This window comes from Morchella sextelata (assembly GCF_020137385.1).
Source record: "Morchella sextelata strain SCLS chromosome Unknown scls_9, whole genome shotgun sequence".
NCBI lineage: Eukaryota > Fungi > Ascomycota > Pezizomycetes > Pezizales > Morchellaceae > Morchella > Morchella sextelata.
This window is the reverse complement of record NW_025408624.1, coordinates 1,738-27,368: the sequence shown is the minus strand read 5'-3', so window position 1 is coordinate 27,368 and position 25,631 is coordinate 1,738. Positions and strand designations below refer to the sequence as shown.

Genomic DNA, 25,631 nt, shown 5'->3' with positions numbered 1-25,631 from the left:
AGACGGCAACGACCGTCACCTCTGCCTTGTAATATCACGCACTTTTACACCCCACCAGGCGTTTCAGATGCTCTGGCCTAGAAATTTGACCACCAGTGTTCTGATGGATGTATTGCATATCCAAGTTATCATAATTCGCAATGATATACCCCGGACGACTAGGTTAATAGTAAAGCCAGCCAAATATGGCCCTATGGGCCTTTTGAAGCTCGAACGGGGCGTTACGTCTGGGTGCTCTAACGATGGAGCGTCCGACGAATAGATCACACCGGTATTTAATCCCTAACTTGGATAAACAGTTTGTTTTAGGGACTTGGTAGTCTCGACAAGAACTGGAAGACAACTCACGTACCGAGAGTTAGTTACTATATATATATATATCACGACGCTATATCAAAATTGAGGATTTTGACTAGTGGTAACCGGTCTGGGATATGCTGATAAGGTCTCAAGATACATTCAGAGCCAGTCCGGGGTTGGGTCGAATATATAGTAAACCCAACTGTATACCGGAATAGTTTGTAGCTTTAACCCCCGATGGTGAACTTTCAGATGACGATGAGGGGGGAGGCCGGACAGATCAAGGATCAAAATATTATCATTATCTCCCTGGATAGTTCAGTTCGAAGCAACACATTTTGAAATAAAACATGATCAAAAGCGCCGCACATGTAGTTCCCATCCACCAAAAAAAAAAAAAAAAAAAAAAGGTTGAAACACTCAAGGCCAAGAAATTATAATAGACACTACTTCCAACTAAGCCCTGGACTAGCGCACGTCCACAATATGATCGACACCCGTTTGGTTGCTCCTGGTCTTGCGCCGTAGCCACTGAGTAGGGTTGCGTTCGCGACTGCGATATGCCTGTTGCCACCTAGACGCCGCGTGTGACCGCGGCAGTGGTTCCATGGAGTGTGTTATGCCTAACCCCCATGGGTTTGTGTTCTCATCCTGTCGATATGGCGACAAAGGGGGCCTCCCAGGTGATGCAATGAGTTTCGCTTCAATGGGGGCACCGATATTTTTCTCGATCCAGGTTCCAATTCTTTGCTCGATCCAGATACCAACCTGTAAGTATACATATCTTCTTGATCAGCATTTCCAAGCCTTCGTCGTTAAGGCAAGATGGGCCACGAACAGGTATATATTTAAATAAAAGCCAAACGATGAGGACAGAGCCTAGTATTGGTACTGCAACTGCAGGATACCATAACCAGCTTGGATTTTGTTCAAGAACGTTAACGTTCATCCCAAAGAGACCCTATTCTTATGTCAGTCATTTCACACCTTTCTCTCCCCGGCGGGGCGGGGGATGGGGGGTTAGGAATAGAGAGATGCTTACAGAACAGAATGTTAACGGTAGAAAGATAAACTGTAGATTATGTTAAGATCCCTAGCTAAAGTTGCACTAGACAGGCTCATACCGTTATCCAGCTTAGTCTTTTCATACTCATAGACATCTCAATTGACCTACGTGCCTCAGCGATAGATACAAGACTAAACTCCTATGCTCATACCAGAGTTAGAGAGCTTATAGAGAATATGGCAGTGGCGGGGTAATCACAAGGTCTATCATTATCTTTGTTTCATCCACAAGTTCTTTGATCTTTCGCTCACAGCTCGACTCAAAATCGTTAATCCTCTTCTTCAAATCTTTGATTTGTGGCATCTCCACAAGATTTTCTCGCCAGTCCTCCGGATCAACGAGTTCCGTGTAGAGTGCTTCGTGCTTTTTGAACGAATTGAGAACTTCCTGTGCTTTCAGGACTTGTTGGTTCAATTCAGCGTTAAAGCGGTTCCATTTTTGACTGTCTTCAAGCAGACATTCGGTAATCAAGGGTTCCGTTCCACCTTTCCTAAGCTGTGCATCACGCTGTGGCGCCACAAAAGGTTAATATCACCCTTTCACACGACAGGAGCTTTGTTTCTAACTCACAATATATGTAAGGTGTAGCTTGGCTGCCTTTATTAGGTCTTCCCAGTTCAGGTGCACATAGTCCAGGAAGAGTATAAAAAACTCTACGCCATGGCGAGGGATCTTAAGATATTTGACCCGCAGTGTTCCTCTGAAGTTGACAGATCGCAGGCATGATCCTCTCGATCTATCAAACGCTCCTTTTGTGCTGTTGAAAGTTGCTGACCGGAGCGGTGGTCCTCTAATATTGTTCTCAATGGTTTCACTCCGCATAAACGATCCCCGGAACTTTTCGTATGTTACCGCTCGAAAGCGAGGTTCCCGGAAGCTTTCTGTTGCGCTTTCTAACTCTCTCATCATCCACGAGATGTCGATTTTCCGAGTGGTAACCTGAAATGACTGCATCTCTGTAGTCACACTGTTGCTTTGGGCGGGTACGCCAAAACTGATGTAGGCGACAAGGATTACCTCTATCACGAAAGATCAGAGCTATTATAACAATATTCAGGGGTGCGTTTCCTACCTGTGTCGGACTTTGATAACATCGCCTGGTTATTAGGAATTCCGTCTTGAAAAACAGTAGGGTAGGTTGAGCCTAGGTTTCGATTATTCTGGACCGTTAACCAAGACCAGCTCACCACCGGTGTTGATCCTGAGGTTTGGTGGCTTTTCGCGTCGTAATATCCCTTGAGGTACACACGAGGGTCTGAAAATGAGCCACCGTAATTATAGTATTCACGGCTGTCGTCAGAGCTAGAATAATTATGGTCAAATCATCGTTCCTCGGCCTGCAGGGGAAGAGCATCCAAGACCTACTTGAACAAACAAATAGATGGCGAGGACCAGCTCTCATCCTTAAGATCTTTAATCTCTGTACTCTCCCAAGGAACTGTCTCAACAGCTCTCCGTTGAGGTAACACTTCCCGGAGGATAATCGCGCGCTCGTCATACTGCTTTGTGATGTCAGAATCTTTGATTAAGTCTACATACCGGTCCACCTTCAGCTGATCCGTTCCGGCACCATTATGAAGAAGTAGATTCAAGATTTCTTCAGAGCCCTTTTCAAGGGCGGTCTGGAGTGGCGTAGCGCCCGAGATATCAACAATATCCGGGTCGGCTCCTGCGTCGATCAAAAGCCTAACCGACGCCACTTTCGTCTTTTTGACTGCGATATGGAGTGGGGTTGATCCTAGGTGATCCTTTTCATTGACGTGGAACTTGGACAAGCGGAGAAGCATCCTTAACCGGCCCTCATCATCCACGGCATCGTGAAGGATTGTGCAGGAAGGACCAGCGCCTATGAAGACACCGGCATCGAAAAGCTGCCTTAACACCTTCTCATGGCCTCCACGTGCTGCTGCCTCCAATGCAGTTGTCCCATAGTTCGCAGCTGGTTGGGCGCTGACATCGGCACCGGCTGCGATGAGCATTTCAACCACTCTCTCATGCCCCCCCGCTGCAGCCGCCTGTATTGCTGTTCTTCCTCCAATCTCTGCGGGATCCTCATTATCACTGTTTACCAGGAATCGTTCCTTAGTTAGTAAAAGATCCACCACATCGACCCAGCCAGCCCCTGCCGCCGCCTGCAAGGCTGTTCGCCCAAACTTCTCCCCCGGCGCCGAGTCGATCTTTGCTGAATAGTTTATTAGGAACCGCACCACCTCTAAATGACCACCCTCTGCAGCAGCTTGCAATGCTGTCCTTCCATATTGTTCTGCCGGTAGCGCATTGACGTTGGCATTCGCCTCGAGCACCAGTATCTCGACGATGCCCAAGTTTCCACTCCCTGCTGCCGCCTGCAATGCTGTCCTTCCAAACACACTAGCTGGAGGTGCATTGACATCCGCCTTATAATCGAGAAGAAGCTCCACAACATCCTTAAATCCTCCGTCTGCTGCTGCCTGTAGCGCTGTTCTTTCACAGTTTGCCATTTCCACCTTAACTAACCCCTCCAAAGAGCTTGAGATAAGCAGCCAACCCGGCTCTGGATTCCCTCTTACTTCGTCCTGCTTATTGTTCAATTTTCCCAGTTGAGGGGGAATACGAGCGTTGACGTTGGCGCCGTCATTGAGATGCTGTTTAACGGCTTTTTTGTCGCCCTTTCCAGCTGCGAGGACGAGAGAATAGTTCGTTCTATCGAGGTCGCTGAGGAGCTGCTCGCCCATGGATGTGTCCGGGGTTTGGTATGGGGGCGAGATGGGCGTGTTTGGGTTCGTAGACCTGACCAGGGATGGGTTGATTGTCCGAACATTTGCTTTAGGTTGCTTATACTCTGCGGGGGCCGCCATGTCGATCGAAAATATCCAGCCTACGGTGGTGTTTTGTGGGCGTTTGGTTGTAGAAACTGTGGGGGAAAGTCATTACCAGGACGCAGTAGATATGAGCGGCCGCGCCAGACCAACTTCTCGAGCGCAGCATTCATGAGGGATATCCCCTTTTAACATCAGCATTTCAAGATAGCGAGATGGGGTGCCAACAAAACAAACTATCAACCACTAATGAAAGACCTGATGTCTGGGATTCCCTGTCACATAACATAAGGCTGGCATATGCAGTGCAACGAGATGCCCAAGTCCAGACGTCCTTGTCAGAGGGAAATCCTTATTTGGGAGCTATGTATATGATCTACAGTGCAAATAAACAACTCAAAAATTCAAAAAGAAATTTCTTGAGCCCACGCTGAGGATCGACATCTCCGCATCTCTCCAAACATCTCCACCATCAGATTTTCTCACTCCTCATTACGCTCACCCAATCACGAAGCTTCAGACAAATTGCCGAGTGTTCCCAAGTTTAGGTAATACGGGACAATTCTAAATTTTTGCTTCTTCTCACTTCACTCATTCCGGGGAAGCATGCATGAATCGACGGCGCCAAGACGCCACTTAATGTCTGAGGTCGGCGATAAGGACCTTCGACCCAACCACATCACTGCACTGCGCATTGAAGTACGTGCGCACACCATACCGCCATAACTCGAAAAATTGGCTAGATCAAAATTACTTGTACGGGAAACTTCTGGTGCAGATCGATGCCATTCAACCAATCACTCAAGTGGTAATCCCTGGACGGAGATAGCCAATTTTTCGAGTTTTGGCGGTATTCTGATTTGTCGATTGACGCAACAAGGCGGGGACCACAGGAAATTCGTTTCTTTTTTCTCCCTTTTGCTTTTGGGCGGGCGCGCCTCCGTCCGGCTTCCTGGGTTGGTGTAACTTGGGCGGCTGCATCGGAAAAGAAATTTCCGTGTTGTAGGATTGTACCAAGAGGGTTTAGCGCATATTAAGGAACCGAGTGATATCTAATGGTTTTGAAATTGAAGATCGGCATGGATGCTACGAGCGTAGGTAGGGATACTAAGTTTGGTGAGGTATCGGGGAAACGGAGCCGAAAAGTATTTTAAAAATATAGCAATTCTCGGCGGTTGGGTGTTAAGTACATGTAGTCACGGCCGCATAAGAAAAGTACAACACTTGAAAGACCCAATCTTGTAAAATTAGGCGTGGTTTTATTACAGAGAGAATATGGCAGTGACAACCACAAACAAAGATAACTGGGCGCATGAAGGCTCACAGAAGGGTATCACAAGTGATGGATGGGTATGTCTAGTGAAATCAGAATGGAGAGAATAGGAGAGCTGTGTAGGCTTCAATATGTGGGGAGGAGAACATTTCAAGAGACGATCCGGCGACTATCAGCACTCTGAAGACAAAAATAGGGGCGTCCTTTTCAGATGGATAGAGGAAGCTGAGGAGTACGAATAAATTGTTTATTTCCCTTTCCTTTATGTATTTAGTAGTTGAGGGGATGAGGCGAGGAGAGAAGGTGGAGGGAAGTGCCATAGGCGGACAGCTACATTTACTAAATGAATCAATCAATCAGTCAATCAATTAAATACGGCTTAGCGAAAGATAAGTAGGTGGATCAGAAAAGGGAGCAAAGCGACAAGCAATATATGAAAAAGATGCGGGATAGTTACTTTCTTATTGAAATTATTTTCTTTACCTTTATTTCTTTATTTTCTTCTTTATTTTCTTATCATATTATTTGCGGTTTTCACTTAGTAGTGGAGGGGGTCAGGTGAGGAGAGTGGGAGGAGGTGAATTGTCATAGCCTCGGGCTGAATACAATAAATAAATCAACAACAACAACAACAACAGCAATCAGTCACGGCTGCACAGAATATCACTCGAGTATAGATACTAAAAGCAGGTATTTTTTTGTTTAACTCAGTAATAATCCTGAAGTAGATTAGTGATATATCGATAGGGATAGTTTAATAATTAAGCATAAGTCCCCGATATCTATCTTGCCTAAGTCATTACAATTTCAAGACTCCCTCCGGCTCCACAGAATGAGGATTGTTTCTACGAGACCTGTCTAAGCCCCGTCTTATTTTGTCTCATGCCTAATACAGCATGGTAATCGATGTTGGCTTGTGGTTTCTGGTATGGACTTTAGGTACATGTATTGCATGGGCTAATAGTTAGCCCTTTATATTGAATTAAGCAATCACTTTATTCTATACAAAAGTCAACGCCAAGACTATCTACTTTAGTGTAACCGTCACTTGCTTAGTCTATTTCTCATCAATAATAACGCGAGTGTCAGGCAAAATACCATTTGGCTTAGTCTCGAAGCCGAATTTTAACCAAAGGTCTTGGCTTCACGTGTATGGCTGCGAGATTACATCTACTTTTGGCTATCCATTCACGAGTCTTTTATCATTTATGGGGTCAAATATATATATCCCATGTTTCAACCCCGTAAACTAACTACCCCTCGAGGGAGTGTTTCTCCTGATCATAAGACTCCAATCATAAAAGCTGTCATCGCCCAACCAGCAGTGAGAATCCGTAGTTTAATGCAAGAAGACTGCTACTTATATTCCTACATAGGGAGTGTAGCTTCAATGATAGGAAGAGAAAGAAACCAAAATATAGTTTACTGATAGACAGGCGGATAAAGAATAGATAGAAGTCTCCCTTTATGACTCACACCACCTCGAAAGAAACAAGGAGAGGAGGGAAAATACAGAGTACGTCTCTAACACATAACCCAATGCTAACCCCCGGAGCCAATCAATATTAATTTATGACTCCCAATCCAATCTCCACCTACTCTGCAATAAGGTCCATTTCATGATTCCTGGCGCAAAAGATATAGTTTTCCGACCAACAGAGATCCAACAAAAGCCCACCAATAGGGGGATCGGCATAGCCCAGCACCAAAGGCCCATAGTCTTGATTGGTATGATAAGCCATCTCGTGATAGCAACCCCTAGTCCACCTGTTTTTGATCTCCTCCAAACGTCAACGTCACGCGTTCTATCCATTGCTCCCCTGATATATGGATGATCTTTTCCGAGAACATTTGTAAATCCTGAAACGATCTGCTCCTCGAACTCCGCAGAATCCTTCCATCGTCCTTGGCACCTATACGTAGACGAAAGATTTGACAGCGCCGCAAATGTGTTGGCATGATTATCACCAAATTCCGTTTTGTGTATGGAAAGGACTTGCGTCAGTACCTTGCTCTGCGTTCTCCACCGGGCCACATCCGGATATATGCACAAATTCTCCAAATCATTCAGAATATCTACATCACTCCTCTCCTTCTTTAAAGATAATAATAGCTGTTCACCGAGAGCGTCGGCCTCCGTCACTCTTCCGACGGTCCAGTATGTAGTGGTCAAGTTGGCCATTGCCCTGAGAGGCTCTGAATGGATATCGCCTAAGACGTTTCGAAGTGTATTCAATATGCGAACCTCTATATCTTTTGCTTCTTTCCATCGGCCTTGACCCCTATAGATAATGGCGAGGCCGTCCATGACCCTTCGAGTGAGCGGATGATGCTCGGAGAGGCTGACCAATTTACATCTCCTCAATGAACTCATATACAGATCCTCAGCATCCCCCGAGCGTCCTATAACGCTGTACACATGTGCCAGTTGACCCTCCTCCTGTAGAATAGGGAACAGGTTTCCGCCCATACTTGATTGAAACTGGTCGAGTATGTCAAGGCCAAGGTCCTCCGTATCTTCCCATCTGTACCTACCCTGAGCACAGCATACAACCGCCAGGTCCGCGGATATCTGGTGACTTATGGGTGATTCAAACCCAGTGGAGAGATATAGTGTATTTTCAGTCTTCTGTAAAGATATTCCGCCTCCTTCCATCGTCCCATTGCAGTATGTATTGAGGCCAATATCCCAATTGCTTGGTTTACCGCCTTAGACTCTTCCCCCAAAGAGCGCTTGCCAGTTTCAATAACCCGCAGAATTATATCAATTGCTTCCTGCGAGCGACCCAGTTGGAAGTTTGTGGCTGCTTTGAGACTTATTGTAGCAAGAGTTCAAGGGTGACCTTCTCCGAACATCTTTATGCATTGTTTTATTGACATCTCGTTATATTTCTCTGCCTCCTCCCACATGCCCAATCTCCAAAAGCTCGACTGTAGAGTTTCCGATACCATAAGGGTTGTTTGGTGTTCATGGCGTTGGGAGTTCACGAGTGTGGACATCACTTGTAGCTATAGAGGGTTAGCGCTGAAGAATCAGATAAATGTTCGCGGCCGATCCTTTGAGAATACGATTTCACAGACCACACCCCCAATAGCGGGTTTAGATATGATGTGAGCAGTGATAGCGTATTTTCGAAGAAGGCAAGCAGGGGTTAAAGGGGAGTAAGACCTGTAAATTGATCATATCTTGACATCTTCCTTCCATCCCATAGATCTATGAGAGATGAAGCCTCGAAGCGAGTACTTGAGTATCATCATGAGTATGCTTCTCGAAGGCTTCACGATTATTGACCACTCGCAGCACCATGATCTCCGCCTCCTTCGATTTTGCAGATCCTGCGTACGCCGCAGCAAGTTGATCCATGGCGTCCCAAGTACATGGGTGATTCATACCGCGAATCTTCTTGCTCGTCTCGAACACCTCTAGATAGATAGCCTCTGATTACTGCATCCTGCCTTGGTATCCGTACACCATCGCAAGGCGATTCATTGCGCCTAAGGTTTCAGGGTGATCAGCACCTCGAATCCTGGTACTAGCAGCTATAAGGTCACGAATTAGGCCCTCTGCTTCGCGCCACTGCGATTGCTCCAAGTGTATCTGCACCAGCATATCTATAGAAGCGAGCGTGGATGGATTATCGTTGCCTAGGACTCTGCGGCGAATGTCCAACAGATTTACTGCCAAATACTGAGCTTTCTTGATGTGCCCTTTCGACATATAGCAAGCGATCAGAAGACCCATTGCCTTGATGGTGTCGGGGTGGTCCTGGCATAAGACCTCTACGCGCGTGTCGAACGCTTTTTGACCCAGTTTCAAAGCCTCTTCACTTCGACCCTGCCCGCCATACACATTTGCGAGATCCTCCATTGCCGACAGCGTGTGCGGGTCTTTTTTGCCGAATACCTTTGCACTCTTAGCAATAACTTGCAGTCCAACGCGTTCGGCATCCAACATTTTACCCAGATTTCCGTAAGCTGAAACCAGGGTGTTCATTATTTCAATGATCTCGGGATCATCTCTCACGAGGGCTATTGCGCACCCAGCTGTTTCTAGGCCCTTGGAATCTATCTGTTCTTTAGAGACATCCGGTTGTTGTAGATCTCCTATGATTCCTTCGCTAATATCGATCACCTTTTGCGTATAAAGCTCTGCCTCTTTCACGCGCCCTTCCCTACCGCAGATAACTACTAGACCGAGCATGGACTTTAAAATGTCTGCATCACGTTCGCCCAAAGCGGTTGTTGAAGTTCGTGTCTCAATTATGAGCTTCTGAAGATCCTCTGCCTCCTTCCATCCTAAACGGCTCATGCGAGGCAAAGAACCATATACTTCGGCTAGCCCTGATAACGCATCAACAGTGTCCGGACTCTTGCTGAGGTTGGCTTTTTTGCACCGTGATACTAGTTCTGCTCCAAGGAATTCCGCTTCCTGAGGTCTTCCACTAATCCAATATGTCGAGACAAGGTTGGCCATGAACTTTAGCGACAGAGGGTGGCTTTTACCATGCTTTTTGGCACAGGCCTCGAGCTGCTTTTTTTGTAGGGTGGTCATGAATTCTATGGTTTGACCCAGTTTGGAACCACTCGGAGCAACCTTCGTGATCCAGTAACGAAATGCTGACTGAAGGATATGTATATCGTTTATACCCCAATGGAGGTCCCTGTCAGTTGCTTCCCACCAAGCAAGACATTCGCCCGATGGAAAGAACCTCACGAGGCCGTTTGTTAGAGAGGGAGTAGGCGTCTTCGTGCCAAAGAGGTGATCCATCCAAAATCTGTAGACGTAGTCCAAAAACGAAGAGTCCGATAAGGGCTTTCCGTGGTTGAAATACATGTAGGCTATAGAAGCCTGAACGATCTCCGAGTTACAAGCGCTAGAATCCCGCAACAGGGGCAGTGGTGATTGATGCCGAGCGAAGTCCGACACGTACTCCTTGACCGAGTTATGCGCCAGTGCAACGATTCCGAGGTCTTCGCTTGACTCCATATCTTTCCGGGGCATGAGTACAACTAGTCCACCGCATAGGCTTTCTAGGCCTCCTGGGATAAGGTGTTGGCTAGATATGACGGACGAATCATTCCCAAACCCCACAGAGACGGCTGTGGATAGCGCCCTGAAGGTCAACTGACGCTTGGCATAGGTCAACCACAAAAATATCCTTCTCATCAGGATACACTTGGAAGGATCTTGTATTTCCAAGTTTCGTAGAGTCCAGTCATAGAACTCCCGGAGATCGGCCGGTAGAGTGGAAAGAATTTTGTCAAGGTCCTCTTGGGTACGTATCCTTCCCCGGTTTGCAGAGAGTATTTTGAGACGGTAGTATGCTAGTAAGAATAAGGCATCACATCCCTTGAGTAGTACTTCGACAGCCGCGTCTTCATTCATAAGGTTTCGCAAATCTAGTCGTCGAACCTCAGCGCGGACAAAGGTGGCCACGTCCCGCCGAGCCTCCTCTGTCGTAACAGGTATATCTTCGACGCCGATATCGTTCTCAAACATTAACAAAAGCTGAGATCAGATGCTATCTCGACTCGCAAGGATAATGTGGACTTTTGATGTGTCTATTTTTCGCAGCCCCCCCAAGATTTCGTGTAACTCATGCAGATCTTCACACTCGTCAAGCCCGTCAAGAACGAGGAAGAGCTTCTGGAAATGCTTCGAAACCTTCTCGAAAACAAGCCTGAATAATAAGGGAATCATCTCATCCTTGCTCGAATACACCTCGGCTTGGCGAACGCAAAATGCCATATCTGCGAAATAAGATGAAGGCAGCTGGGATAGTAACTGAAATAAAAGTGTCTTTGCGATGTAAGTCATTTTTTGTCTTCCGGAGTCTTGGGTTTTGCTGTCGCAGAAAAAGTATACAATTCCAACCCCACTCCTGGCATGATGCTCTGTGATATTATCCAGTACTGCTGCCATGAGGTAGGACTTTCCACATCCAGGAATGCCGTTTAGCCAGATAGGCTTTTGATCTTGTCCATCACGCCAGCGTATGAACTGTGGGGAATTTATGAACCATGATCCAGTTCTCTCGCAGTATTTCTATTTCCGGTAATCTCTATCCAGCACAAGGTCGATAGGGCATAGCAGCTTCTTGAGCTGCTTAATGAGATCATGAATATGAATGCGGTCAGGTAGATAGAGCTGAAGCTGGGTGGCATCTTTTTTATTTCTACTCAGCATTTATATATATATATATATACGAGCAATCCTCGCAGAGGAATTCTTTACGTATGATTTCCAGCTTCAAAACGTTTATCGATAACTGCAGGAGCATCACAAACAAAATCAATGATCTTTTGTATTGTGTACAGCTAACAAAATCAACTTTCAACGCTTATAACCCTAACTACCTACAAGCAGGTTTCAACCACCAGCAAAAACATATTGATGTATTACATTTTGACCAAAAATTGTGTTTTGTACCAGTAGAATAATATGACTTGAAGAAAAATAGATAGAAAAGTGTCAATGCATCATTCCGTCCTACTTTCTAATTCCGATACGTAACCGTGAACTTTGTAATTACCAGTCTTCAGGCTGTATCATATTATTGTTCTAGAGACTACTGAGTAATAATGAATCGCTGAACAGATATGCATGCCCATTGGAACAACATGTAAAGCAGACATCAATGGTGAAACTGCTTAGTACTGTTTGTGATAGCTTGATAGGTATAAATATCAATCAAAACAAAAAGTGGATCAGGATTTGGAATTGAGATTTGTTGGTATAGTTTGCTATGATTTGATTTGTATGCATACTTGTTGGGACACAATGTCAGTCAGGAATAGTAAATTAGATTTGTGAGGGTTTTTGGCAAGTGCTTGATATGTATGCATACAAAGCGGAATGGCAAGTAAAGTGTATACCGACAATAAAACCTTTCTGTATTTTATTTCAACACTAAATAGGAGTCGATACCTGTTAGAAAAACGTTCAAATCAGTAATTAGTAGTGAAATTGCTTGATATTATTAATAATTGCTTCATACTTATACGTTCTTATCAGAATAGCAAGTTCAACAGTTATTGACAAACAGGGTCTTCTGTATTATTTACAATCTTTTGATAAGTATGTATACCTATTAGGACAGCAAGTGTATTAGAAATTCAAATTCTCATTTATTACAATCGTTTTTGAAGGTTTGAAAGCTATGAATATTTATTGGTACAGTAAAATACTGGAATGGATACTCAATGTATGTGATGGCTTGATTGGTATACCATGTTCTGGATCAATATTGAATAGATTGAATACTGCAATACGGTTTGCAAAATATCTTCTCGCAAAACACAAGGTTGCGGCTTCCCAATCCATTCTGAAATACATACAATCCATGATCATATTCTGAACTTGAGAGTGAACAATATTCAGCACTTATCTCTAAAACTCATTGTTTTAATTGATAACAGTTTTCATGACGTGTATCCTGATATTTTGTATTGTTGTAAACGGCTAGGAATTTGACGATGTCCGCAAAATAACATCTCTTCCGCCTCAACTACCAATTAATAGTATGCACCCGAATTCCCCCAAACCTTTAGAATTAACATTATGGGGGTTTTGATTGAGAATTTCATATTTGAGGTGACTAGCGGTCAGTATAGCCCTTAATAGCCTGGGCATTCTCAGTGTAACCCAATTCAGATCCTAAAACCACGTCCGATCTTCATAGATCGATTGGTTAATACACTAGATTGCAAAGGGTCAAATTGGTCAGAAATGTTCTATGGATTTCTAGAGAATTCCGTCGATTGTAAGAGTATGAGGCACGTTAGATTTGTTATTGCTAGGGCTTCTTTATGTATATTAAGGGGCTTTACCCTCGATTCTATTCTCTTTCCCTCTCTTTTCTTCTCTTTCTTTTTGTAAGCAAAGGCTTAGGTAATCTACGTTGGCTATTGCTATTCAAGTACTATTTTCTCTTCCTTTATAAGGAAACCATCGCACTTCTACGACCTAACTCTGCTAGTTTTAAACTGCAGCAAGTTTCTTCATTCCCTCTCACTGATTAACCTATCAGCCCCCACGACCACGTCCCGTACCTTGTGGAATACTCGCTACCCAACTCTTTGAAATTACGTTGCTTCGTCATCTGCACCATATGCCATATCAACCCTCAACTCACCTACACAGATCTCACCTAATAAAATCGAGTAGTTTAACCAGCAGTACGAACACGATAGTGCTGCCCTGTTTGACCACCTCGGTACTATATTTTGAAGCATCGGATAGGAGAGGGATAGTGCTTGTACACTACTCTCCGCCGTCAACAAAACCATACACCACCTGGAAGAGCAAGTGATTAAGATCAACATTGACCTTAATGTTGACCAAACAGCCCCCGCTCTCAATATTCCTGTCCCCCTTTTCGTTGCTACTCCACCAACCACTGTCTCCACTTTTGGGTCCTAAACATTCCCAAAAAGATTCGATGGCATCCAGACCAAAATTGCCAGATGCGTTACCGAACTCCGAATGAAGCTCCAAGTCAACCATAATCAGTTCCGCAATGAGGCTGTGAAGGTTATCCACTTGGTCAGCTGTTTGCAGGGAAGTTCTCTTGATTAGGTTATACCACTTATCAACATCAATCCTGCTGACCCCTTTTCTCCGTCACTGCCTTCATCATCCAAATCGAAGCCTCGTTTAGGGATCCAAACTGCCCGAAGTATCGCTCATTGACAACTCGTCCCCCTGATGTGAGGTAAATGAGACTTTGCTACCTACTATTTGCAGTTAAACAGAAATGTATTCTACTTGCAATACAACGAAGGAGTCAAGATTGACGAATTGGTGGAGGGATTATCGGACAACTTTAGAGAAGTCATGTCCTATCGAATGGATAGAGCCAATACGGTGGAAGCATATATGACCATGTTAGTGATATTTGACAATCAAATGTAACTGGGATGCTATGATGAGGCACAACCGTGACTTACTTTTGAGTAGTGTAAATAAAGAGAGCGAGTTATGATGACACTCGTTCAGAAAGAAGAAAATGGAGTTTGTATGTTTGAATATTTTCAAGTGTAGAAAATTAGTAACGATAAGGGGTCTTCTCTCTATTAAAGATCCGTTGAAGATGAGAGGCCAACCTGGGGCAATACTGAGTACCTTATAAGAATACGCATATTTACTCAAGTTTTTTTTCCGACTGACAGTCTGCCTGTTGATAGTTGAGGGTACAGCAACTATTTTCTATCAGGGGAGAAGAGAGTGACTACGACACCTTAGATGAACTTCTGTCCGAGTCAAATCATACAATTTGCTGAAATCTGTTATCGGAATCCTAAGAACTATTGGAAACAGCCGACCAGATAATAATTGTTTATTCTAACTTTTTTAGAACCAATTTGAGTGTTTGTAAACTGAAGTTTTGCTTTAGTAACTTGAGTCGTACTCCCACTTGCTAAAGATACTCCGGAGCAAAACAGGAGCATTCCGGCAGTTTGACACTCCGGAGGTTATTGTTGGGGATTAAAACATGTTTTTGGAATTGGATTTTCCATTAGCTCCGGGACACCGCCAGAATCATTTCTGTCGTGCTAAACCATGGTCTTTGAGCGTCAGTTGCAGAGACATTTAACCTCAAAGATTCGACTGCCTAGGTAGGGAGCTCCCGTCTGGGGTTCCCTGTGCGATCAGCCATCTTTGTACTTCTGTTACAGGCTTGCTCAGCCCCCTATTTTTGACTTGTAAGACTTCTTACTCATTGAGATCACTGTCCTCTATACCAATAATGGTAGGAGCCTAACTGCCCTTGTCTTCACGCGTCGATGAAGAACAAGCTGCTGTTACTTAGGGTTGGTGGCTTAACTGATGGAATAGGTTCTTTTGTAACAGCCTCATAGTTGCCCTGTTACATTACTACCCTCTGTGGTAGACTCATTTTGAGTCCACTGTAGTGTTACTGGAATATTAGTATTTGGCATAGAAGAAAAACTGTAGCTCTATTGGTGATTACTTACAAACTACATCTCTCTTTCTATCTCCATCAGAGAAGGAAAACTCTAACATGAAATGCCTTTTAAAAACAAAGAAAATGACATATTCTCCACTCTTGTCGTAGAACCTTCCGTTCCACTAGTGGGGATTTCGATGTTAGCAAGAATCTCTTTTTTTCCCTTGCCTTTTTTTTGGCGGGTTTCCTCATGCTTCGGTTTTCTGTCGTTTCTTGCATTGTTTCCAGGGAAAGATGGTATCCAAGCTCTGTCAGACTGGTGAAAAACTTGGTACAGGAGAGTTGGTCTTTGTTCCCAGATATCTTCTGGGATACAGAGCTACTCACGCCGTGTTTTGAGGACCCTTAGAGTTTCACCGTATTTTCCGAGGTTTTTGCGGGTGTTTTTGATGAAATTCTTTGAGGCCTTGTCGGCTCTTCCTTCCAGAATTTCGCATCGTTCCCAGGAGTGTTCTGAATGATAGCCCTCCCAAACAATACGATACTCCACAAATATTTTGTAACGCCCAGCCTATTGCCATCGGCTATTAGCTATTTCTTGGAGAACGTAACTGTCTACTCCTTCGACTTCATCTGGAGTAGGAGGGACTTCAGTGCATTGAGGGTATCTCAGTCCACGATACGACTCCAGCAGAAATATTTGGAAGAGATCATGAATGTTCCATTAGGAGGGAAGCTTCAGCTTGTAGAACGCAACAACAAGTTCCTCATCAACCTCAAAGGGACCTAGTTTCGTGTAGTCAAGCTTGCTTGAGGGTCGATTGGTAACCACATTGCTTCAGTCCAGCATCACCTTATTCCCGTCTTTGGGTTCCGGAGCTGTCATATGCTTATGGTCATACCATTTCTTCTACCGGGCCTGTCCTTCAAAAATATCAGTCCTCATTGTTTTCCAAAGAACTTTCCACTTGGACTCTAGTACGGCGCTGGAAACATAAACATTATCCAGCTTCCATGTGTGTGAATGCCAATTGGAATCAGGCTCGAACCCATAGTTCACGTAGGACTGAGATACTTTAGTTGACTGTTGGGTTGCCATGTTGTAGGCATACTCTGCTGGCGGGAGTAACCCTGCCCAATTGTCCTGCTGGTAGGAGCAACAGTTTCTGAAATATTGCTCTAGCATTTAATTGACCCTCTCAGTTTGCCCGTCAGCTTGAAGACGATATACCGTAGACAGACAGACCTTGACTCTGAAAAGCTTCATCAATAAATGCCAGAACTTGCTTTCGAATCTAAAGTCCCAATCATAAATGATTTCTTCGGATAGTCTATATAGTCGCCATATTTCTTGAAGGAATATATGCGCAAGTTCCTTGATTGTTGCCTCGGTCTTGAGCGGTATGAACTAGGAGATTTTAGTAAAGCATTCAACAATAACCCCGATGAGGGTATGGGCTTCAGATCCTGGCAGGCCGACAATAAAGTCCATCGAGATGGAGCTGCAAGGAGTGTTGAGGACCTCTAACTGTTGTAGCATCCTGTACTTCTCATGACTTGAGCCTTTATTGCTTTGAAAGGTATCGCAATTCCGTACGTATTCTTCCATATCATTCTCCATCTTTGGGCAAAAGAACAGTGCCCGAAGTTAGGGTTCTAGTAGTGGAATGTTGGACAGGATTTTGAGGTTGCCCGGGAACCGTCGCCCCACAATTCCGGGCTCCGTGGCTATGGGTCGAACAGGACGACCCGAGTCCATTGCCATCATCAGGTATGCGCGTACAGGGGGTTGTGGTCGTGATTGCGGGGGCGGAGGTGGTGGTTGGGGGCTGTTGAGTAGGGTAACTCACTGTGAGTCTTGGCGACCCATCCTGGTTCACTCCCGGCACCACCACTCACCGGGCGGGTACAACGATCGATGACTGCATGGCACCGAACGCACCGTCTCGAGCCCACGATCATGACGGCGCACGAAATTCAATGATGCCGCGTTTCCCCATCCTCTGCTTCGATGGAATACATAAATTTCGGATTACGAACTGCGGGTTACCGCATCGGGCGAATCCCACTTCTTGTCTCCGCTGTTTCTTACGCTCTCGGATTCTGTACTCCAGGTCACCGCTTTACTAAGTTTCAAAGCTCGTAACCCTAACTACCCACATCCAGGTTCCAACCACCACCAAATACACATTCAAGTATTTCATTTTGACCGAAAACCGTATTCTCTAACCCTAACCAAAATCCCACTTCAACGCTCGTAACCCTAACTACCCACATCCAGGTTCCAACCACCACCAAATACACATTGATCTGTTACATTTTGACCAAAAATTGAATTTCGTACCAATGGAATAACAACGACCTGAAGAAAAACAGATAGAAAAGTGTCACCTCAGTATTCTGTCCTACATTCTAATTCCGATACGTAAACATGAAGGTTGCAATTACCAGTCTTCGGGTTATATAGTATTATTGTTCTAGACACTACTGAGCAATATTGAATCGCTGGATAGATATGCATGTCTACTAGGACAACATGTAAAGCAAACACTAATGGTGAAATTGGTTACTACTGTTTGTGATAGCTTGAGAGGTATAAATATCAATCGAAACAGAAACTGCATCAGAGTTTGCAATTGAGATTTGTTGGTATGGTTTGTTATGATTCGATTTGTATGCACACTTGTTGTGACAGAATGTAAATCAGGAATACTAAATAAGATTTGTGAGGATTTTTGGCAATCGCTTGATACGTATGCATACAAATCGGAATGGCAAGTAAAGTGTATACCGATAAGATAAGCTTTCTGTATGATGGTTCAATACTAAATAGGAGTCGATACCTGTCAGGAAAATATTCGAATCAGTAATTAGCAGTGAACTTGATTGATATCATTAATAATTGGTTCATACTTACTAGAGGTGCGCCAACTCGCGACCGCGAGGTCCCCTTCTCTCCCACCTATGTGTAGTATCTAGGCACCTCCAGTAATCAGTTGATTTTGTCTTAGCCGTCTCATGGTCTGTTTTCCCGGCCATATCGCATAAATGCCTAAATCTTGCTCTGGAGATCTATTTCCGATTTTCAATGCCAGGTCCAGTGCCAGCTCTAGTGCCCACTTCAATGCGAGCTAAAATCAAGGTCAGCCCCAGTGTCAGCTTCGGTCTCAGCTCAAATATATGCAAGTTCTAGCCAGAGCCGCCCGAATGCCATCTCTAATGCCCGCTCTAGTGCCAGCTCCATTAGATGCCGGCTCCAGTGCCGGTTCAGATACATGCCAGCTCCAGTGCCCGCTTCTCTGCAAGCTCCAGTGCCCGCTTCTCTGCAAGCTCCAGTGCCCGCTTCTCTGCAAGCTCCAGTGCCCGCTTCGCTTCCAGCTCCAGTACCAGCTCTGATGCCCGCTCCGGTGGCAGCTCCGGTACCCGCTCCAGTACCCGCTCCGGTGCCAGCTCTAACGCTCACTCCTGTTCCCGCTCTTGTGCCCACCCCTGTTCCCGCTCGTGTTCCTGCTCGTGTTCCTGCTCTTGTGTCCGTTCCGGTGACCGCTCGAGTGACTACTCCGCCGTTCGCCTCGATGTCAGCTCCTGTCCCAGCTCCAATGCCGGCTCCAATGCCCCTTCCGGTGCCCACTCAACTATATGCCAGCTCCGGTGCCAGCTCCATTACCAGCTCCAGTACCGGCTCCAGTGCCAGCTCTGATATATTCCAGCTCCCTTCACCGTTCCCCCACCACACTGGCATCTCCTCTCCCCCTCTTACTGGTCTTCCCTCTCCCTCTTCACACTCCCCGCCAACTACTGTTCGTCTCTCTCGCCTATTCTGCTCATATTTGACTACTAAATAGCTATATTTATTATTTAATCATAAAGGGTTCCGTTGGTTGGGCTGGTCTCATGGGTAAGGTCAGGGTTAGGGTTTGGGCTTGGCAGGAAAATAGGCAGGGTAACGGCCCTGAGCAGGCAGGGTAACGCCCAAAAAAGTTAGGGTAACGCAGAAAAAAGGTAGGGTAATGGCTCAGAGCAGGCAGTGCAACCGCACTAATCGGGTGGGGTAACCATCTCAAAATAGGAAGGGTAACAGAACAAAATCGGGCAGGGTAACTGCGCCAAATACACGAATTTGATGTGTCGTGCTTACAAAACACCCCTGTCACTGTCAACCAATCAGATTGCAGCAATCTCAGAAGAATTATATTCCAGTACATATTAGACTAGCAGTTGGCCACCTCGCCAGGGCGAAGTGTGAGCTTGAATGTGACCAAATTTTGGGAAGGGCGGGTGGGTGTGGTGAGTCCGGTTTTTACAGTACCGATGCCAGTGCCAGTGAGCTGAAAGTATGTGTAATTTAATGGAGTTTGCTTTAATATAAACTTCCGGAATTATATTGCATAGCTATTGCTACCTAGTGTAGTGGTTTAAATGTCTGACATATGTCGAAGTGCTTGATCTGGACCATCGACAGCTGTTTGACCTGGAAGTAACTCTGCAACGATTTCCGACCATTTAGTATTCGCTGTAAATGTGATGAAAAGTGAAGGTCTTCCGAAGTGTCTTACGATAGCCATTGAATCCTGGTATAATTGTTGCATATAACGATCACCACCACTATAGCTGCTAGGAAGTATTATTCTCCGTCCAGTTTGTTCTGGTTTGAAGTCTTCTTGAAGTATAGCATCGGCCAGGCCATTATACAAATCGGATCAGAGTCTTGATTGATTCAAACGTATCCAATTTAGTTTGTTCTGATCACATACAGCCCATGCGTCAACCAAATATTGCTGAAAAAGCTTTTGAGATTGAAATAGTGTTAAAGGCTCGGTTGAACGTGAATGAATACGATAGCTTTGTAATAAGTTAGTAATGATTTCTATGATAATATATTAAACATACCGATAAAATTCACGTTGACCTAAACACGATACTTTCCGATTATTCAATCGATCTCGAAGTTGTAAACTCCAATACCAACCGGTATCCCCATTTGGAAAAAGCAATTCGTAATGCAATGGCATATACACAGCATGGTTAGGATTGATGATACTGAACATTTGATTTGGCAATGGATTTCTATGTGCCAATACGATATCACGGAATCCAGCTTCTTCATATTCATCGGGAATTATTACCGCCACCTCGTTACTTGTAGGTAAGTTGTTTCGTCGTTTATCTGCTCCTGTTTCAACTATCAATTGAAGACGTGGATTAAGTATGACGCGTGCATTCCCATCTTGTGTTGAAGCATTATCCAATCTTTCTTTTGCTGTTTTATAAAATTCAATAAACGGATTTATTGAATTTAACTCCATAGTGAGACGTTGAAGTACCATAATATCTAAAGTTGGATGTGTTGCATGTCGTACTTGGGCTCAATATTCTGGATCGTAGAAATATAGTTGGGCGAAGGAAGGAGTTGCTCCGATTGCTGGTACCAATGGTCCCTGCAGATGATATAATTCACCATGAATTTGGAAGCAACTTATACCACCGCCATTTGCGCCAACTCTTGTATGCGTATTGTATTTGACTGAGGTAAACGCAAGTACTGAATTATATTCCCGTATATATTTCCGGAAGTTTCTTGGGACAGTTTCTAAAGATTTCAACAGGTACTTCAGATAATCAGAAGGGGGTTTAAGAATTTCAAGTACAACGTCTCCCTTCTTGCAACAATTCTCAAAGATTGGTGTTTGAATTGAGCTCCCGGTGCAGCTTGAACGTTCATTTAGCCAATGCAAAGCTTTGCATGATTGGCAAACAATTGTAATACGCTCAAGTATTAATAGTGACCATTTTGTTCGGGAAGATAGAAATGCCATTGGAGAGGGGGCTACAACTGGTAAAACCGGACGTAGCTGGATTACTGTTAGAAACCATCCGAAAAAATATTCAAAACCAAAATCGTAATACCTCTATATTATTTTCTTCCTCCATAAATCTTGTGGCTTTACATGCTATTCTTCGTTCTCTCTCTAGTTGTTATACAATTTGTTAGAGCAAAGTATAACTGTCACCCGGAAAGATTCAATAATACTTACCAAACATGTACAACATGATTTGCGTGGTTCTCCTTGATTATCTTGATCGTATTCTTCAAGAGGTTTCTCCCATTTGCATTTACGGCATGTTATGGAATTCATTGTTGTTTTTCATTGATCAGAATTGTTTTAAAAGATGGTGGGATGGGGGGGGGGCAGTCCCTATTTATAGTATTCCAACATTTTGTTTTAATTGAATGGGCTCGGCTGTTGACTGGGTATTGATCCGGGTGTTGACCGGCCTAGGTGGGGCGCATTGTTTGCCACACAGAGGTCGGGGTTAGGGTTATGGGCCGGCGTGCCAGCGGGGAACCGCACCAAAGATACATGTACCAAAGTACCCCTTAAAGTGTATTCCAGTAGGTACACTATAGAAGATAGTAGATAGCACATTTATTTATTAAGATATAATTTATTAAGATATAATTTATTAAGATACATTTTGTTTTGATTGACTGGGCATTGGCTGCTGTTGGTTGACCACGGGCGATTTGGTGGGGCGGATTGGTTGCCACGCAGATATCAGGGTCAGGGTTCAACCGAGCGCGAAACTGCTCTATCGTAGTACATATTAGATACGTTCTTATCAGAACAGCAAATTTAACAGTTATTGACAAACAAAACCTTTTGTATTATTTACAATCCTTTGATGGGTATGTATCAGGACAGCGAGTGTATCAGAAATTCAAATTCTCATTTGTTACAATCGTTCATGAAGGTTTGAAAGCTATGAATATTTATTGGCACAGTAAAATACTGAAATGGATACTCAATGTATTTGATGGCTTGATTGGTATACCATGTTCTGGATCAATATTGAATAGATGGAATACTGCACTACGGTTTGCAAAATATCTTCTCCCAAAACACAAGGTTGCGGCTTTCCAATCCATTCGGAAATATATACAATCTATGCTCATATTCTGAACTTAAGAGTGAACAATATTCAGCACTTATCTCTAAAACTCATTGTTTTAATTGATAACAGTCTTCATAACGTGTATCCTGATATTTTGTATTTTTGTAAACGCGTAGGAATTTGACGATTTCCGCAAGATAACATCTGTTCCACCTCACCTACCTATTAACAGTATGCGCCCAAATTCCCCCAAGCCTTTAGAATTAGGATTATGAATGCTTTTGATTGAGAATGTCATATTTGAGCTGACTGGCGATCAGTATAGCACTGAATTGCTTGAACGTTCTCAGTGTAACCCAATTCAGATCCTAAAACCTTGTCCGATTTCATAGATTGATTGAATAATATAGTAGGTTACAAAGGGTCGAATTGATCAGAAAACTTCTATAGATTTCTAGAAGTTTCCGTCGATTTTAAGGGTATGAGTTACTTGAGATTTGTGATTGCTAAGCTTTCTTTCTGTATATTAAGGGGCTTTGCCCTCGATTCTATTCTTTTTCCCTCTCTTTTCTTCTCTTTCTTTTGGTACGCAAAGGCTTAGGTAATCTACGCTGGCTATTGCTATTCAAGTACTATTTTCTCTTCCTTTATAAGGAGGCCATCTCACTTCTCTGACCTTCCCACCGCTAGACCTAAACTACTGTAAGTTTCTCCAACCCCTCTCGTTGATTAACCTCCCAGCCCCTATGACCATCTCCCGTACCCTGCGGAATACTCGCTACCCAACTCCCTAGGATTACGTTGTGTCGTAATCCGCACCATACGCCATGTCCACCCTCAACTGACCTACATGGGTCTCATCTAACAAAATCGAGTAGTTTAACCATCAGTACGAATAGAATACTGCTGCCCTGTTTGACCACCTCCCTACTATGTTTTAAAGCATCCGACACGAGAGGGATAGCGCTCGTACACTGCTCTCCGCCGTCCACAAAACCATTGGTTACCTGGAAGAGCAAGTAATACAGGTCAACCTTGACCTCAATGTTGACCACACCGCCTCCGTCCTCAATGTTCCTATCCCCATTTTCGCTGCTACTGCACCAACCACACTCTCCACCTTTGGGTCTGAAACCTTCCCCGAAAAGTTTGATGGCATCTGGATCAAAATCTCCGGATTCGTTACCCAACTCCGAATGAAGCACGAAGCCAACCATAATCGGTTCCGCAATGGGACAGCAAAGGTTATCCATGTGGTCAGCTGTTTGGAGGGAAGAGCCCTTGATCAGGTAATACAACTTGTTAACGCCAATTCTGCTGACTTCTTTCCTCCGTCACCTTCTTTGTCGCCCACATGAAAGGCTCATTTAGAGACCTAAACACCCAAAGTACCACCCACCGCCAACTCGTCACCCTGAGGCAAGGCAAAGGAGACTTTGCCACCTACTACTCGCAGTTCATCAGAAACGTGTCCTACTTGCATTACAATAGAGGAGTCAAGATTGACGAATTGGCGGAGAGATTGTCTGACAACTTTAGAGACGTCATGACCTATCGAACGGACAGACCCAATATGGTGGAAGCATATGTGACCATGTCAGTGACGATCGATAAAAACATGTGACTGACGTGCTATGATGAGGCACAACCGTGATATGCTTTCGAATAGTGTAAATAAAGAGAGCGAGTTTTGATGATACTCGTTCAGAAAGAATAAAAGGGAGTTTGTATGTTTGAACGTTGTCAAGTCTAGAAAATTATAACTTTAAAGGGTCTTCTCTCTATTAAAGATCCGTTGATGATGAGAGGCCAACCTGGGGCAACACCGAGTCCCTTATAGGAATACGGCGCATTTGCTCAAGTTCTTTTTCCGACTGACAGTCTGCCTATTGATAGTCAGGGGTACAGCAACTATTTTCTATCAGGGGAGAGGAGAGTAACTACGACACCTTGGATGAACTTCTGTCCAAGTCAAATCATACAATTTGCCGAAATCTGTGGTTGGAATCTCAAGAACTATTGGAAACAGCCGACCAGATAATAATTGTTTATTCTAACTTTATTAGAACCGATTTGGGTGTTTGTAAACCGAAGTTTTGCTTTAGTAGCTTGAGTCGCACTACCACTCCCCAAAGATACTCCGGAGCAAAACAGGAGCATTCCGACAGTTTGACACTCCGGAGGTTAGTGTTGGGGATTAAAACGTGTTTTTGGAATTAGATTTTCCATTAGCTCCGGGACGCCGCCAGAATCATGTCTGTAGTGCTAAAGCATGATCTTTGAACATCGGTTGCAGAGATATGAAACCTCAAAGATTCGACTACATAGGTAGGGAACTCCCATCCGGGCTTCCCTGTACTATCAGCCATCTTTGTTCTTCTGTTCCAGGCTTGCTCAGCCCCCTATTTTTGACTTGTAAGACTTCTTACTCATTGAGATCCCTGTCCTCTATACGAATAAAGGTACGAGCCCAACTGCTCTTGTCTTCACACGTCGATGAGGAACAAGCTGCTGTTACTTAAAGTCGGAGGCTTAACTGATGGAATATGTTCTTTTGTAACAGCCTTATAGTGGCCTTTTACATTACTCCCCTCTATTGTAGACTCGTTTTGAGTCCACTGTAGTGTGACAGGAATATTAGTATTTGGCATAGAAGAAAAACTGTAGCTCTATTGGTGATTACGTACAAACTACATCTCTGTTTCTATCTCCACAAGAGAAAGAAAACTCTAACATGAAACGCCTTTTAAAAACAAAGAAAATGACATATTCTCCACTCTTGTCGTGGAACCTTCCGTTTCACTAGTGGAGATTTCGATGTTAGCAAGAATCTCTGTTTTTCCTTTGTCTTTTTTATGCGGGTTTCCTCACGCTTCGGTTTTCTATCGTTTCTTGCATTGTTTTCATGGAAAAATGGTATCCGAACTCTGTCAGACCGATGAAAAACCTGATACAGGAGAGTTAATTTTTGTTCCTGGATTTCTTCTGGGATACAGAGCTACTCACGCCGTGTTTTGAGGATCCCTAGAGTTTCACCGTATTTTCCGAGGTTTTGGCGGGTATTTTTGATGAAATTCTTTCATGGCCTCGTCGGCACTTCCTTGCAGAATTTCGTATGGTTCCCAGGAGTCTTCCGAACGATAACCCTCCCAAACAATGCGATACTCTACAAACATTTTCTAATGCCCAGCCTGTTGCCATCGGCTATTAGCTATTTCTTGGAGAGCGTAACTGTATTCTCCTTCGACCTCATCTGGAGTAGGAGGGACTTCAGTGCGTTGAGGGTATCTCAGTCCCTGATAGGACTCCAGCAGAAATATTTGGAAGACATCATGAATGTTCCATTGAGAGGGAAGCTTCAGCCTGTAGAACGCAACAACAAGTTTCTC

General features: G+C 44.2%; 5 protein-coding genes across 5 annotated transcripts; 1 reads left to right on the top strand and 4 right to left on the bottom strand.

Moving 5' to 3' along the window:
• Nucleotides 1-768: 768 nt before the first annotated feature.
• Nucleotides 769-4,203, bottom strand: H6S33_012714 (uncharacterized protein; the record flags this gene model as incomplete). The annotated part of the gene is made up of 9 exons (XM_044844566.1): nucleotides 769-1,068; nucleotides 1,166-1,261; nucleotides 1,343-1,372; nucleotides 1,425-1,505; nucleotides 1,565-1,873; nucleotides 1,937-2,385; nucleotides 2,439-2,668; nucleotides 2,732-3,629; nucleotides 3,738-4,203. 9 exons carry the CDS (start codon nucleotides 4,201-4,203, stop codon nucleotides 769-771), a joined length of 2,859 nt encoding a protein of 952 aa, XP_044694423.1.
• A 2,829-nt stretch (nucleotides 4,204-7,032) lies between these two features.
• On the bottom strand, nucleotides 7,033-7,907 carry H6S33_012713 (uncharacterized protein; the record flags this gene model as incomplete). Its single annotated transcript, XM_044844481.1, has 2 exons — nucleotides 7,033-7,218; nucleotides 7,287-7,907. 2 exons carry the CDS (start codon nucleotides 7,905-7,907, stop codon nucleotides 7,033-7,035), a joined length of 807 nt encoding a protein of 268 aa, XP_044694422.1.
• Nucleotides 7,908-8,879: 972 nt separating this feature from the next.
• On the bottom strand, nucleotides 8,880-10,937 carry H6S33_012712 (uncharacterized protein; the record flags this gene model as incomplete). Its single annotated transcript, XM_044844370.1, has 1 exon — nucleotides 8,880-10,937. One exon carries the CDS (start codon nucleotides 10,935-10,937, stop codon nucleotides 8,880-8,882), a length of 2,058 nt encoding a protein of 685 aa, XP_044694421.1.
• A 5,321-nt stretch (nucleotides 10,938-16,258) lies between these two features.
• On the bottom strand, nucleotides 16,259-16,969 carry H6S33_012711 (uncharacterized protein; the record flags this gene model as incomplete). Its single annotated transcript, XM_044844259.1, has 3 exons — nucleotides 16,259-16,525; nucleotides 16,595-16,756; nucleotides 16,790-16,969. The coding sequence occupies 3 exons, from the start codon at nucleotides 16,967-16,969 to the stop codon at nucleotides 16,259-16,261; spliced, it is 609 nt and encodes a 202-aa protein (XP_044694420.1).
• Nucleotides 16,970-18,623: 1,654 nt separating this feature from the next.
• H6S33_012710 (uncharacterized protein) lies at nucleotides 18,624-18,999 on the top strand (the record flags this gene model as incomplete). Its single annotated transcript, XM_044844148.1, has 1 exon — nucleotides 18,624-18,999. A coding segment is annotated over one exon (376 nt), but the record flags the coding sequence as incomplete, so codon positions are not given.
• Nucleotides 19,000-25,631: the final 6,632 nt, after the last annotated feature.